This window comes from Trachypithecus francoisi, unplaced genomic scaffold (genome assembly GCF_009764315.1).
Source record: "Trachypithecus francoisi isolate TF-2019V2 unplaced genomic scaffold, Tfra_2.0 Lachesis_group11, whole genome shotgun sequence".
Classification (NCBI taxonomy): Eukaryota; Metazoa; Chordata; class Mammalia; order Primates; family Cercopithecidae; genus Trachypithecus; species Trachypithecus francoisi.
The window spans coordinates 95197372-95211959 of NW_022681456.1; the positions used below are offsets into that span (position 1 = coordinate 95197372).

At 38.7% G+C, this 14588-nt stretch overlaps 1 protein-coding gene across 1 annotated transcript in view; it reads left to right on the forward strand.

Annotated features, from left to right (window-relative positions):
- Positions 1-14588, forward strand: part of SLC2A13 (solute carrier family 2 member 13) — a 391075-nt gene that overhangs the window by 310443 nt on the left and 66044 nt on the right. The window contains exon 7 of the mRNA XM_033222427.1: positions 2030-2155. Within this exon, the coding sequence (XP_033078318.1) occupies positions 2030-2155 (126 nt within the window). The remainder of the gene's footprint in view (positions 1-2029; positions 2156-14588) is intronic.

Genomic DNA, 14588 nt, shown 5'->3' on the forward strand with positions numbered 1-14588 from the left:
TTTCCAAATTAGCCTAGTCTGGTTCTCAAAGACAGACACTCAGTGTCCTCACTTCTAAAGCCTTCAGTTGTCTAGTTTAGTGTGCTTATCACAGATGTAGAAAATTGTATATTTACATTGCTGAATCACCTCTCAGTACATTTGAATGGCCTTTCCTTTGCTTTTTGTCTAGAGCTGAAGTCTCATTCAAAAATATGGGTGACTGCCTAGCTCAGGAAGAGTTCACAGGAGGGAGAAGGCTGAAATGATAACAAATCTAATTTTTAAACGATGCCAGTTGTGTTAGTCTGTTTCGGTTGTTATAAAGGAATATCTGAGACTGGGTAATTTATAAAGAAAAGAGGTTTAATTGGCTCACGGTTCTGCAGGCTGCACAGGAAGCATGGTGCTGACATCTGCTTCTGGTGAGGGCCTCAGGAAGCTTATGGTGGAAGGCTAAGGGGGAACAGGCACCTCACATAGTGAAAGGGGGAGCAAGAGAGAGAAGAGGGAGGTTCCAGACTCTTTTTAACAACCAGATCTCATGTGAACTGAGTGAGAACTCACTGATCAACAAGGGGATGGCACTAAACCATTCAAGAGGGATCTTCCCCCCACGATTCAGTACCTCCCACCAGGCCCTACCTCTAACTTTGGGGATTACAATTCAAGATGAGATTTGGAAGGGACAAACATAAAAACCCTATCACCAGTGTTTTCATATTTAGTTAACTGAATCAAAAAAGTATTTTGATTTTGAACATTAAGAAATATTCTTTCATATCCTTTTCAGACAACTTGTATGTCCCTTGGATGTCTTTTTCAGATGACCTATTTCTCCTTTCACAACCCATAGTATCATGACTTGTAAACAGTAAATATTTAATAAATCTGTGCTGACAACAAATCTTTAATGACAACAAAAGCAGTTCTCTGAAATGCCCTTTGTTCTACCTCTTTGCCTGGTAAATTTCTTTTATGATTTGGTTCCAATGTCATATTTAAAATGGTTCCCAGCTCTCGTCGTTAAAATGAATCGGCCCGTTCCAGGTAGCTCATACCCAGTTTCCATTACATTGTCATTGTTCGTCTGTTTCTCATTCTTGCCTTTTATCTACCAAGGAGCAGGGATTTGGGCTTATTCATCTTTAGTATCTCTGATACCTTGCATGTGCTTGCCATCTGTAAAGTGCTCCAGAATTGTCTGGCAAATGACTGTGACAGGGAGAAAACTCATTCTATAAGCATGATGTAGGCTTTAGTTGGCAAACCCTGCCCTCTAAAGGATTTTGTGTCTTTAATTTTTTTTCTGCAGTTAGAATGCTGCTGCCAAATGAGCAATTAGTAACTGATTATGACTTTGTGATCCAATTAGCAGATGTGATTAGGGGATGGTTAGCCTTTGTTCCTATACCTACTTCTTTTAAATTAAGAATAATCCATAATTGATACTCAGTATAACTTTGCTGAAAGCACAGATTTCACCAAGATGTTAACAATGACCATATTTGAGTAGTAGTATTTTTGTTTGACTTTTTTCTTCAGACATAATGTTTTTCATTGTTTGAATTTTCTTTTTCAGGATATGTATTAGAAAAAAAAAAAAAAACTATTTTCATTTTTTAAAATAGATGGTGCATGAGGTAGACAATTAAGAGAAATGAATGCTTTGATGCAACTTGGAACCAGTCAGGGCTGGATCACAATGAGCCAGTCTACAGTTTGGTAACAAATCTCATTGGTTTAGGAAAGCAAAAGTTTATTTGCTCCAGATTGACGGGGACTCTTCTACATTCAGTCTCTCAGATCCAAGCCTCCTTCAGCTCAAAGTGGCTTCCACAGTTGATATGGCCAAAAGAGGGAGAAATCGAAGAGACCAGCCAGCTCTCACCTGGCTCAACACATGTCACTTTCCTTGGCCAAAACAAATCCCAAGGCCCCAAGCTGACTGCACAAGAGAGTGGAAAATGCAGAGAAGCACATGGAATCCAGTATATGGTGAGCACCAGTTGTCTCTGCCAACATGACGGTAACTCTTTTCATTTTTCAGTTACTGTAATGAATGTATGTTGGATCCAGACTGCGGTTTCTGCTACAAGATGAACAAATCAACTGTCATTGACTCCTCCTGTGTTCCAGTTAATAAAGCATCTACAAATGAGGCAGCCTGGGGCAGGTATATCACTCATTTTACCATACGAATGTATAATAATATTTCAAAATGAGGCTTATGTTTAAGTTTTCAGAGTGCTTGCACTTATAGCAGTTCTTTTAAACTGGCCTTCATAATTACATTACTTTGCAGCATATACTGGTGATAGTGGATGCAAAGCATTGCAATTGTGTGTTTCACGCAGAGTAGAAAGCACCCAGGCCTAGACTTTTGGAGACCCAGATTTCTCTAATAAGGTATAGGAGTTTGGATCTTTAGTTTTAGGCAGGTGTTCACAAATACTGCCAAGGCAATTTCTCCCACTGCATATTGTTTAATTACACTGTATTTCCAGACTCCCAAACTTTTAAATGAAAAGAAACTGTAAAGTCAAAATGAATTATTATCACATTAAGCTGCACGTGGTGCATCACGCCTGTAATCCCAGCACTTTGGGAGGCTGAGGCAGGCAGATCACTTGAGGTCAGGAGTTCGAGACCACTCTGGCCAACATGGTGAAACCCTGTCTCTACAAAATTACAAAAATTAACTGGGAGTGGTGGCACATGCCTGTAATCCCAGCTGCTCAGGAGGCTGAGGCAGGAGAATCACTTGAACCCAGGAGATAGAGGTTGCAGTGAGCTGATATCAAACCACTACACTCCAGCCTGGACAGCAGAGTGAGACTGTGCCTCAAAAAAAAAAAAAAAAAAAAAAAAACGAATTACTATCACGTTAAATTATTTCATGAAACTATTTTTTTTATTCCTAGAGGCCTTTTCCAGGGTTGAGTGAAATTAAGCAAAATAAGGATAAAAGTTGGTAATCATTGGCATGTAACTAGCTTGGGAGGCTAGAAACCTTAATATTTTTGGTTTATAGTAGATGCATAAATGAAATATTAATATAAAATAAATAAATATTCTCCAGATTTGTGAACTAACATTTGTATCCAGACATATAAAATGTGCAAATGTTATTTGATATGGCTTTAACCTCTTTTGTGTTTTAAATTCCTATAAAATAATATGCTCTTATCTTGTCTACTCATAGTACTGATAAAGGCAATGAAATCTGTAATAAAGTATTGTGTCTCATAGGAGCTATAAAGTATAGTGTAATAATCATTTCATTAGAGAACTGCTCCAAAGAAGTAAATTATATATGTTAGTTGAGTAAAGATCCAGACCACATTATAAATATACTAATTACAAAGAAATATGTAAAAGAAATGCAATTAGTATTTTATTTTTTTATTTTATTTATTTATTTATTTATTTATTTATTTTTTTATTAAACTTTAAGTTCTAGGGTACATGTGCATAACGTGCAGGCTTGTTACATATGTATACTTGTGCCATGTTGGTGTGCTGCACCCATCAACTCATCAGCACCCATCAATTCATCATTTATATCAGGTATAACTCCCAATGCAATCCCTCCCCCCTCCCCCCTCCCCATGATAGGCCCGGATGTGTGATGTTCCCCTCCCCGAGTCCAAGTGATCCGCTTGGTGCAGAGATGAGTTCAATTCCTAGATATCCTTGTTAATTTTCTGTCTCGTTGATCTGTCTAATGTTGACAGTGGAGTGTTGAAGTCTCCCATTATTATTGTATGGGAGTCTAAGTCTCTTTGTAAGTCTCTAAGGACTTGCTTTATGAATCTGGGTGCTCCTGTTTTGGGTGCATATATATTTAGGATAGTTAGCTCTTCCTGTTGAATTGATCCCTTTACCATTATGTAATGGCCTTCTTTGTCTCTTTTGATCTTTGATGGTTGAAAGTCTATTTTATCAGAGACTAGGATTGCAACCCCTGCTTTTTTTTGTTCTCCATTTGCTTGGTAGATCTTCCTCCATCCCTTTATTTGGAGCCTATGTATGTCTCTGCATGTGAGATGGGTCTCCTGAATACAGCAGACTGATGGGTCTTGACTCTTTATCCAGTTTGGCAGTCTGTGTCTTCTAATTGGAGCATTTAGTCCATTTACATTTAAGGTTAATATTCTTATGTGTGAACTTGATCCTGCCATTATGATATTAACTTGCTATTTTGCTCGTTAGTTGATGCAGTTTCTTCCTAGCCTCGATGGTCTTTACATTTTGGCATGTTTTTTCAATGGCTGGTATCGATTGTTCCTTTCCATGTTTAGGGCTTCCTTCAGGGTCTCTTGTAAGGCAGGCCTGGTGGTGACAAAATCTCTAAGCATTTTCTTATCTGTAAAGGATTTTATTTCTCCTTCACTTATGAAACTTAGTTTGGCTGGATATGAAATTCTGGGTTGAAAATTCTTTTCTTTAAGAGTGTTGAATATTGGCCCCCACTCTCTTCTGGCTTGGAGAGTTTCTGCTGAGAGGTCTGCTGTTAGTCTGATGGGCTTCCCTTTGTGGGTAACCCGACCTTTCTCTCTGGCTGCCCTTAAGATTCTTTCCTTCATTTCAACTTTGGTGAATCTGGCAATTATGTGTCTTGGAGTTGCTCTTCTGGAGGAGTATCTTTGTGGCGTTCTCTGTATTTCCTGAATTTGAATGTTGGCCTGCCCTACTAGGTTGGGGAAGTTCTCCTGGATGATATCCTGAAGAGTGTTTTCCAACTTGGTTCCATTTTCCCCCTCACTTTCAGGCACCCCAATCAGACGTAGATTTGGTCTTTTTACATTATCCCATACTTCTTGCAGGCTTTGTTCATTTCTTTTTCTTCTTTTTTCTTTTGGTTTCTCTTCTCGTTTCATTTCATTCATTTGATCCTCAATCGCTGATACTCTTTCTTCCCGTTGATCAAGTCGGTTACTGAAGCTTGTGCATTTGTCACGTATTTCTCGTGTCATGGTTTTCATCTCTGTCATTTCGTTTATGACCTTCTCTGCATTAATTATTCTAGCTGTCAATTCTTCCACTTTTTTTTCAAGATTTTTAGTTTCTTTGTGCTGGGTACGTAATTCCTCCTTTAGCTCTGAGAAGTTTGATGAACTGAAGCCTTCTTCTCTCATCTCGTCGAAGTCATTCTCTGACCAGGTTTGATCCGTTGCTGGCGATGGGCTGCGCTTCTTTGCAGGGGGAGATGCGCTCTTATTTTTTGAATTTCCAGCTTTTCTGCCCTGCTTCTTCCCCATCTTTGTGGTTTTATCTGCCTCTGGTCTTTGATGATGGTGGCGTACTAATGGGGTTTTGTATGTATAGATGTCCTTCCTGTTTGATAGTTTTCCTTCTGACAGTCAGGACCCTCAGCTGTAGGTCTGTTGGAGATTGCTTGAGGTCCACTCCAGACCCTGTTTGCCTGGGTATCAGCAGCAGAGGCTGCAGAAGATAGAATATTGCTGAACAGCGAGTGTACCTGTCTGATTCTTCCTTTGGAAGCTTCCTCTCAGGGGTGTACTCCACCCTGTGAGGTGTGGGGTGTCAGACTGCCCCTAGTGGGGGATATCTCCCAGTTAGGCTACTCAGGGGTCAGGGACCCACTTGAGCAGGCAGTCTGTCCGTTCTCAGATCTCAACCTCCGTGTTGGGAGATCCAGTGCTCTCTTCAAAGCTGTCAGACAGAGTCGTTTGGGTCTGCAGAAGTTTCTGCTGCCTTTTTTGTTGTTGTTGTTTAGCTGTGCCCTGTTACCAGAGGTGGAGTCTACAGAGACAGGCAGGTTTCCTTGAGCTGCTGTGAGCTCCACCCAGTTCGATCTTCCCAGGGCTTTGTTTACCTACTTAAGCCCTAGCAATGGCGGGCGCCCCTCCCCCAGCCTCGCTGCTGCCTTGCGGTTAGATCGCAGACTGCTGTGTTAGCAATGAAGGAGGCTCGTGGCCGTGGGACCCTCCCGGCCAGGTGTCGATATAATCTCCTGTTGTGCCAGTTTGTTTAAAGCGCAGTATTGGGGTGGGAGTTACCCGATTTTCCAGGTGTTGTGTGTCTCAGTTCCCCTGGCTAGAAAAAGGGATTCCCTTCCCCCTTGCGCTTCCCAGGTGAGGCAATGCCTCGCCCTGCTTCAGCTCTCGCTGGTCGGGCTGCAGCAGCTGACCAGCACCAATTGTCCAGCACTCCCCAGTGCGATGACCCCAGTACCTCAGTTGAAAATGCAGAAATCACCAGTCTTCTGTGTCGCTCATGCCGGGAGCTGGAGACTGGAGCTGTTCCTATTCGGCCATCTTGCTCTGCCCCTCCATAGTTCATATTTTATGAGCTTACTCTCATATTTTTAACATCTGTATTTAACAAATTGAAAGACTAATTGTAATCTCAATTTCTTTCTGAAAAAAACCCAAAAAGCAGAAAAATTTAAAATGATCATTAGAAGACTTTTTTCTAAAAGTTATCATACCACATCCTATGTCATTTCTCTAGAATTTCAGCTTCTCAAGTTTTACTTTTGCAAAAATTGCTGAATTATAACATACATATGTCTCATATAAAATATACATATATACTGCACCAATCATAAGCATATAGCTTTCAGGATAATTGAAAAATATAGTTTCCTTTATTGCTTTTAAAGACTCTTTCTTTTTTTTTTTTTTTTTTTTTTGCCAATGCAAGGTTCTTTATGTATTCATTTGTCCATCTGTCACACTTGGTGGCTTCCTTGCCTCCAGTAATTGGTGTGGTTTCTATTAGGTTGGTGCAAAAGTTAATTACTTAAAAGTAATGGTAAAAGCGCAATTAGCTTTTGCACCAGCCTAATACTCTCTGACTGTTCTCCTGCATTTACCAAGAGTTGCTTCCCATGAACATCTCATGTACACTGGGTTCTGATAATTCCATGTGGATTCCTAATATGTCTCTATGGATGTCTCCAGTTCAGGACCTACTTTTCATTCAATTTATTTATTTTAGTGTTTATGTTTCTCAGCTCATGGTTCCCACTTCACAAAGGCAGTGTGAAATGAGAACACACACTCCCGCATAGCAAAGGCTCTTGGTTTTGCTTTCTCATGTGTGACACTATTTCCATTTGTAGTCCCAAGTGAGCAGCAGAGAAGTAGGTAGCTTTCCAAGCCCAGTCTAGTTAGAATTTTTCTTGTCCCTACTTCAGAACCTGGATAGTGCTTTGTAGCTACAGAGGCAAGGCCTGGAGCTAATCTCCCTCAGCATTAAAAACCCTAACCTCTCACCTGTAAGGCCTATATTCTCTTCTGATATTCCCATGCGGACTCACCACTCACACTCTGTTGTGGCACTTGGGGATTTCTTTCAACTTCCGCTGTGCATTAAACTTGAATGTGTTTGGGATGCATGTTGGAGGTGTAGGGGGAGGTTAATGGGCAGGAGATTTTCCTGCATCAGATCAGTCTACTACATTTTCTAAAAGTCTGCTAAATAATTGTTTTTAAGTTTTCACTGAAATTTAACAACAGAGATATAGAAAAGCATACTGATATATAATCTCATAGTTGATTATACGGACAAATGATTTTCATTATATTGACAATTCAGAGTTAATCAACAGTATTATACTATTTCCATCATCAATAGTGTTGCCATTCCACCTAGTGTCTTTTCAGGAAACAGTTATAGTTAGAGATTAGGATATATGGCTAAGGACTGCCTCAATACTTGACCTTGAAATATTTATAGTATATCTGTAGATGTGAATCCAAGGTAATGGTTGATTTTGCCTTAGAGTTCCATTCCAGGTAATTGTATCAAATCTGTCAACCAAACCACCAACCAACCAACAAAAATATTTACTGACTATTATATATACTGAATATTATTTTACCTACATGTGGAAAATCTATCTGAAGAATTTTTCATGGTGAACACATCCTGCCTTTTTGCTCCTTTCTAGCCAAGACTAAGGAGGTAACCAATAGCACTGGCCCACCGAGAAGGAGCACTGTTGCGCAGCACAGGGAGGAGTAAGAAAACACAGGGTTTCTTCTTTCTTTTCCTTGTAAAGAGTTTGCGACTATTTTAAGAATATGCTGTGAACATCACTTTTTTAAGTTATTTTTATTTTTGCTACTTAGTTACTATCTGTGCCTTACTTTTCTCTAATTCATGTGCAGCTACAGGATGATGGTATAAAAATACAAATAAAATGTAAGAGTGAGTTGTTAATCTTTCTGAAATAAAGGAATAAACATTACTACTAAAAAGTTGTATGATTTCTTATTTGCAAAAAAAGTCAAAACTCCTGCTTTGAGGCCTCTGACCTCTAACCCTTCTACTGAAAGTAAGAGAAACATCTAATTTTAGTGCCTCCTTACTATTTAGTAGAGAGTTCTAATAAGTTTATAAATTAATTATGTAAAACACAGGAAACTATGTACATTTCTAACATTTCATAACATGTTCATAATTCTAGACTAGCAGTAACTTAGTTTTTTTTTTTTTTTTTCCCATTGGCAAAAACAAAACTCTGAAGGTTTAAAGCTGTGAACAAGTACATCTAGAAATATTTAATCAATTAACTCACTAACTAAGTTTGGCTGATGAAAACTATACACTGAATTTTTTTTTTTTTTTTTTTTTTTTTTTTTTTTTTTTTTTTTTTTGAGACGGGGTCTCGCTCTGTCGCCCGGGCTGGAGTACAGTGGCCGGATCTCAGCTCACTGCAAGCTCCGCCTCCCGGGTTCACGCCATTCTCCTGCCTCAGCCTCCCGAGTAGCTGGGACTACAGGTGCCCGCCACCTCGCCCGACTAGTTTTTTGTATATTTTAGTAGAGATGGGGTTTCACCGTGTTAGCCAGGATGGTCTCGATCTCCTGACCTCGTGATCCGCCCGTCTCGGCCTCCCAAAGTGCTGGGATTACAGGCTTGAGCCACCGCGCCCAGCCTTGAATATTTTTAAAAGAAACTCTTTTGAGTGTTCATTTAAATACTAATTGTAGTATTACTAATTGTAATAGACATCTATAGAACTCTCCACCCCAAATCAACAGAATATACATTCTTCTCAGCACCCATCGCACTTATTCCAAAATTGACCACATAATTGGAAGTAAAGCACTCCTCAGCAAATGTACAAGAACAGAAATTATAACAAACTGTCTCTCAGACCACAGTGCAATCAAACTAGAACTCAGGACTAAGAAACTCAATCAAAACCGCTCAACTACATGGAAACTGAACAACCTGCTCCTGAATGACTACTGGGTACATAATGAAATGAAGGCAGAAATAAAGATGTTCTTTGAAACCAATGAGAACGAAGATACAACATACCAGAATCTCTGGGACACATTTAAAGCAGTGTGTAGAGGGAAATTTATAGCACTAAATGCCCACAAGAGAAAGCTGGAGAGATCTAAAATTGACACTCTAACATCACAATTAAAAGAACTAGAGAAGCAAGAGCAAACACGTTCAAAAGCTAGCAGAAGGCAAGAAATAACTAAGATCAGAGCAGAACTGAAGGAGATAGAGACACAAAAAACACTCCAAAAAATCAATGAATCCAGGAGCTGGTTTTTTGAAAAAATCAACAAAATTGACAGACCGCTAGCAAGACTAATAAAGAAGAAAAGAGAGAAGAATCAAATAGACACAATAAAAAATGATAAAGGGGATATCACCACGGACCCCACAGAAATACAAACTACCATCAGAGAATACTATAAACACCTCTATGCAAATAAACTAGAAAATCTAGAAGAAATGGATAATTTCCTGGACACTTACACTCTCCCAAGACTAAACCAGGAAGAAGTTGAATCCCTGAAGAGACCAACAGCAGGCTCTGAAATTGAGGCAATAATTAATAGCCTACCAACCAAAAAAAGTCCAGGACCAGATGGATTCACAGCTGAATTTTACCAGAGGTACAAGGAGGAGCTGGTACCATTCCTTCTGAAACTATTCCAATCAATAGAAAAAGAGGGAATCCTCCCTAACTCATTTTATGAGGCCAACATCATCCTGATACCAAAGCCTGTCAGAGACAAAACAAAAAAAGAGAATTTTAGACCAATATCCCTGATGAACATCGATGCAAAAATCCTCAATAAAATACTGGCAAACCGGATTCAGCAGCACATCAAAAAGCTTATCCACCATGATCAAGTGGGCTTCATCCCTGGGATGCAAGGCTGGTTCAACATTCGCAAATCCATAAACGTAATCCAGCATATAAACAGAACCAAAGACAAGAACCACATGATCATCTCAATAGATGCAGAAAAGGCTTTTGACAAAATTCAACAGCCCTTCATGCTAAAAACGCTCAATAAATTCGGTATTGATGGAATGTACCTCAAAATAATAAGAGCTATTAATGACAAACCCACAGCCAATATCATACTGAATGGGCAAAAACTGGAAAAATTCCCTTTGAAAACTGGCACAAGACAGGGATGTCCTCTCTCACCACTCCTATTCAACACAGTGTTGGAAGTTCTGGCTAGGGCAACCAGGCAAGAGAAAGAAATCAAGGGTATCCAGTTAGGAAAAGAAGAAGTCAAATTGTCCCTGTTTGCAGAAGACATGATTGTATATTTAGAAAACCCCATTGTCTCAGCCCAAAATCTCCTTAAGCTGATAAGAAACTTCAGCAAAGTCTCAGGATACAAAATTAATGTGCAAAAATCACAAGCATTCTTATACACCAGTAACAGACAAACAGAGAGCCAAATCATGAATGAACTTCCATTCACAATTGCTTCAAAGAGAATGAAATACCTAGGAATCCAACTTACAAGGGATGTCAAGGACCTCTTCAAGGAGAACTACAAACCACTGCTCAGTGAAATCAAAGAGGACACTAACAAATGGAAGAACATACCATGCTCATGGATAGGAAGAATCAATATCGTGAAAATGGCCATACTGCCCAAGGTGATTTATAGATTCAATGCCATCCCCATCAAGCTACCAATGAGTTTCTTCACAGAACTGGAAAAAACGGCTTTAAAGTTCATATGGAACCAAATAAGAGCCCGCATTGCCAAGACAATCCTAAGTCAAAAGAACAAAGCTGGAGGCGTCACGCTACCTGACTTCAAACTATACTATAAGGCTACAGTAACCAAAACAGCATGGTATTGGTACTAAAACAGAGATATAGACCAATGGAACAGAACAGAGTCATCAGAAATAATACCACACATCTACAGCCATCTGATCTTTGACAAACCTGAGAGAAACAAGAAATGGGGGAAGGATTCCCTATTTAATAAAAGGTGCTGGGAAAATTGGCTAGCCGTAAGTAGAAAGCTGAAACTGGATCCTTTCCTTACTCCTTATATGAAAATTAATTCAAGATGGATTAGAGACTTAAATGTTAGACCTAATACCATAAAAACCCTAGAAGAAAACCTAGGTAGTACCATTCAGGACATAGGCATGGGCAAGGACTTCATGTCTAAAACACCAAAAGCAACGGCAGCAAAAGCCAAAATTGGCAAATGGGATCTAATTAAACTAAAGAGCTTCTGCACAGCAAAAGAAACTACCATCAGAGTGAACAGGCAACCTACAGAATGGGAGAAAATTTTTGCAATCTACTCAACTGACAAAGAGCTAATATCCAGAATCTACAAAGAACTCAAACAAATTTACAAGAAAAAAATAACCCCATCAAAAAGTGGGCAAAGGATATGAACAGACATTTCTCAAAAGAAGACATTCATACAGCCAACAGACACATGAAAAAATGCTCATCGTCACTGGGCATCAGAGAAATGCAAATCAAAACCACAATGAGATACCATCTCACACCAGTTAGAATGGCAATCATTAAGAAGTCAGGAAACAACAGGTGCTGGAGAGGATGTGGAGAAATAGGAACACTTTTACACTGTTGGTGGGATTGTAAACTAGTTCAACCATTATGGAAAACAGTATGGCGATTCCTCAAGGATCTAGAACTAGATGTACCATATGACCCAGCCATCCCACTAGTGGATATATACCCAAAGGATTATAAATCATGCTGCTATAAAGACACATGCACACGTATGTTTATTGCGGCACTATTCACAATAGCAAAGACTTGGAATCAACCCAAATGTCCATCTGTGACAGACTGGATTAAGAAAATGTGGCACATATACACCATGGAATATTATGCAGTCATAAAAAAGGATGAGTTTGTGTCCTTTGTAGGGACATGGATGCAGCTGGAAACCATCATTCTTAGCAAACTATCACAAGAACAGAAAACCAAACACCGCATGTTCTCACTCATAGGTGGGAACTGAAAATGAGATCACTTGGACTCGGGAAGGGGAACATCACACATTGGGGCCTATCATGGGGAGGGGGGAGGGGGAAGGGATTGCATTGGGAGTTATACCTGATATAAATGATGAATTGATGGGTGCTGATGAGTTGATGGGTGCAGCATACCAACATGGCACAAGTATACATATGTAACAAACCTGCACGTTATACACATGTACCCTAGAACTTAAAGTATAATAAAAAAAAATATGAACTATTAGAGGGAGAAATAAGAGACTCAAAGTATAATAAGAGAGGAAGGGGCAAAAAACAAGAACCCAGAAAAATTACATCTAAATGTAACTGTTTTTAAAATAAAAAATAAACCAATTAAACACAATTGTAAAAGATAAAGATCTTCATATTGAATTTTTTAATACAGTTGTATGCTGTTCACAGGAGACAGTCACAGGAAGGTTAGAAATATAGAAATAGAGGAAAGAAAAAATTAGACAAGTACTAAGTCAAAAAGACAAAAAATAGCAGAGACTAGAGTATTCAGAAAATTTACAAGCTTGATAGGAGAGTCAAGTAGAACCTAATATAGAGAATGCCATTCTTTTTAAGAAAACATGGAACACTTATGAAATTTTACCATGTTCAAGCACAAAGAGTAAATTCGGTAAGCATATAAATGTATAGATATTTCAGTAAATTATAAGTAATTCCAAATAATCAGTATCATCCAGAACATGTTTTCTAATAAAAATACAATAAAACTATAAAACAGAAGAAAGATATTTATCACCCCTTCTAGTTTAGCTTGGGAACTAAAATAAACAAAACACCCAAAAAGCAACTTCAAATTAATGAATAGGTTTAGAAGAAATCACAGTGCAAAATAAGATGTTAAAATTAATAACTAAACAGATCCATAAGAGGTTAGATGTAGAACATAGAGTAAGCCTGTAGAGTTAGCAGAGGATGGGAAGAGCAAAGCAAAGAAATACTCAAGAGGATCAAGAAATAAAAGTTCTTAAAGAAGGCTAACAAAATGTAGAAACTTCTTGCAATACTGATCAAGAAGAGAGAGAAGGCACAAACAATATTTAGAAAAAAAAATGATGTATAACAATGGATAGTAAAGATTTTTAAATTCGTAAGAGAATACTATGAACAGTGTTCTCCAGTACATTTAAAAACAGATAAATGGACAGTTTTCAAGAAAAAATGTAACTTTCCAAAACCAATTCCGAACCTCTATGAAGCGAGTGATTTCTATACCCTACTTACAGATTTCTATACCCTACTTACTGTTGCTTAGAGGGTCTGAATGACTTTCTCAAAGTCAAAAGGCCAGTAAGTTCACTTCTTGTAGGGGAGCAACAATTGAGTAGTGGAAAGATACACATTTTAGTTTCAGGTAGTTTCCAATTTCTAAGTTAAACAAAGTATGTTATTGACAAATCAGGCATTAGAATGTTTTGTTTTTTGTTTGTTTTCTGTATTTATCTGTGTCTGTTTATCCACCTCCCTACCTCCTGACTCTGCATCTATACGAAACCATAAATACTCTATTCTGGAACTTCAAACCTGACTATTTAAAATAGTGTTGCCAATGAGGGACACTTTCTTAATGCACTGATTCAGTATTTGTTTCCTATAATACAGCACTTTCGCTCTGTAATTAGAAACACTAAAATAGCTAGATAGATTCCCTATTTGGCAATTCATTGTTTACTGTACTCATTCAGCAGAGATTTTTTTCTCAAAGCTGCACTCTGATGTAACACCCAGTCTGTTTTCCCAGCATTTCACTGCTCTCCCACACAGATTCTAGTCAGTTTAAACCCCTTGTCATTACCCTAATATCTGTTATAATTTCCTGTCTCTACGTCTTTTCTCACACTGTGCTTTCTGTTTAGAATTTACCCTCCTTGATCTCTGCGTGAAATTTATTTATTTATTTATTTATTTATTTATTTATTTATTTATTTTTGCTCGGATTAGATGTCCCTTTTTCCTTGCAGTTTCTGTGATAAGCCCCAGAAAACAATGCTTATTCTATCTCCTGCTGCCCTCTAGCACTCCCCTGGTTGTCCCATACTATAAGAGACATTTCCTGGCTATAAGATGAATGATAGCCATTTAAGTCCTACTGGAACACCTCACAGGGCTGACACTATGTGCCACTTAGCAGTAGCAGTGTGAGGCAACCTGGCCTGGGGATTTCCAGGAGACACGTCCACCTCAGTACAGATGCAATTCTTACAAACCTTTGAACAAAGTTACCCTTACAAGACTAGCTTAACCTCCTTTTATGAATGAAAGACCCGGTAACTGACTCAGATTGAACACAGGTATAAGAAAGG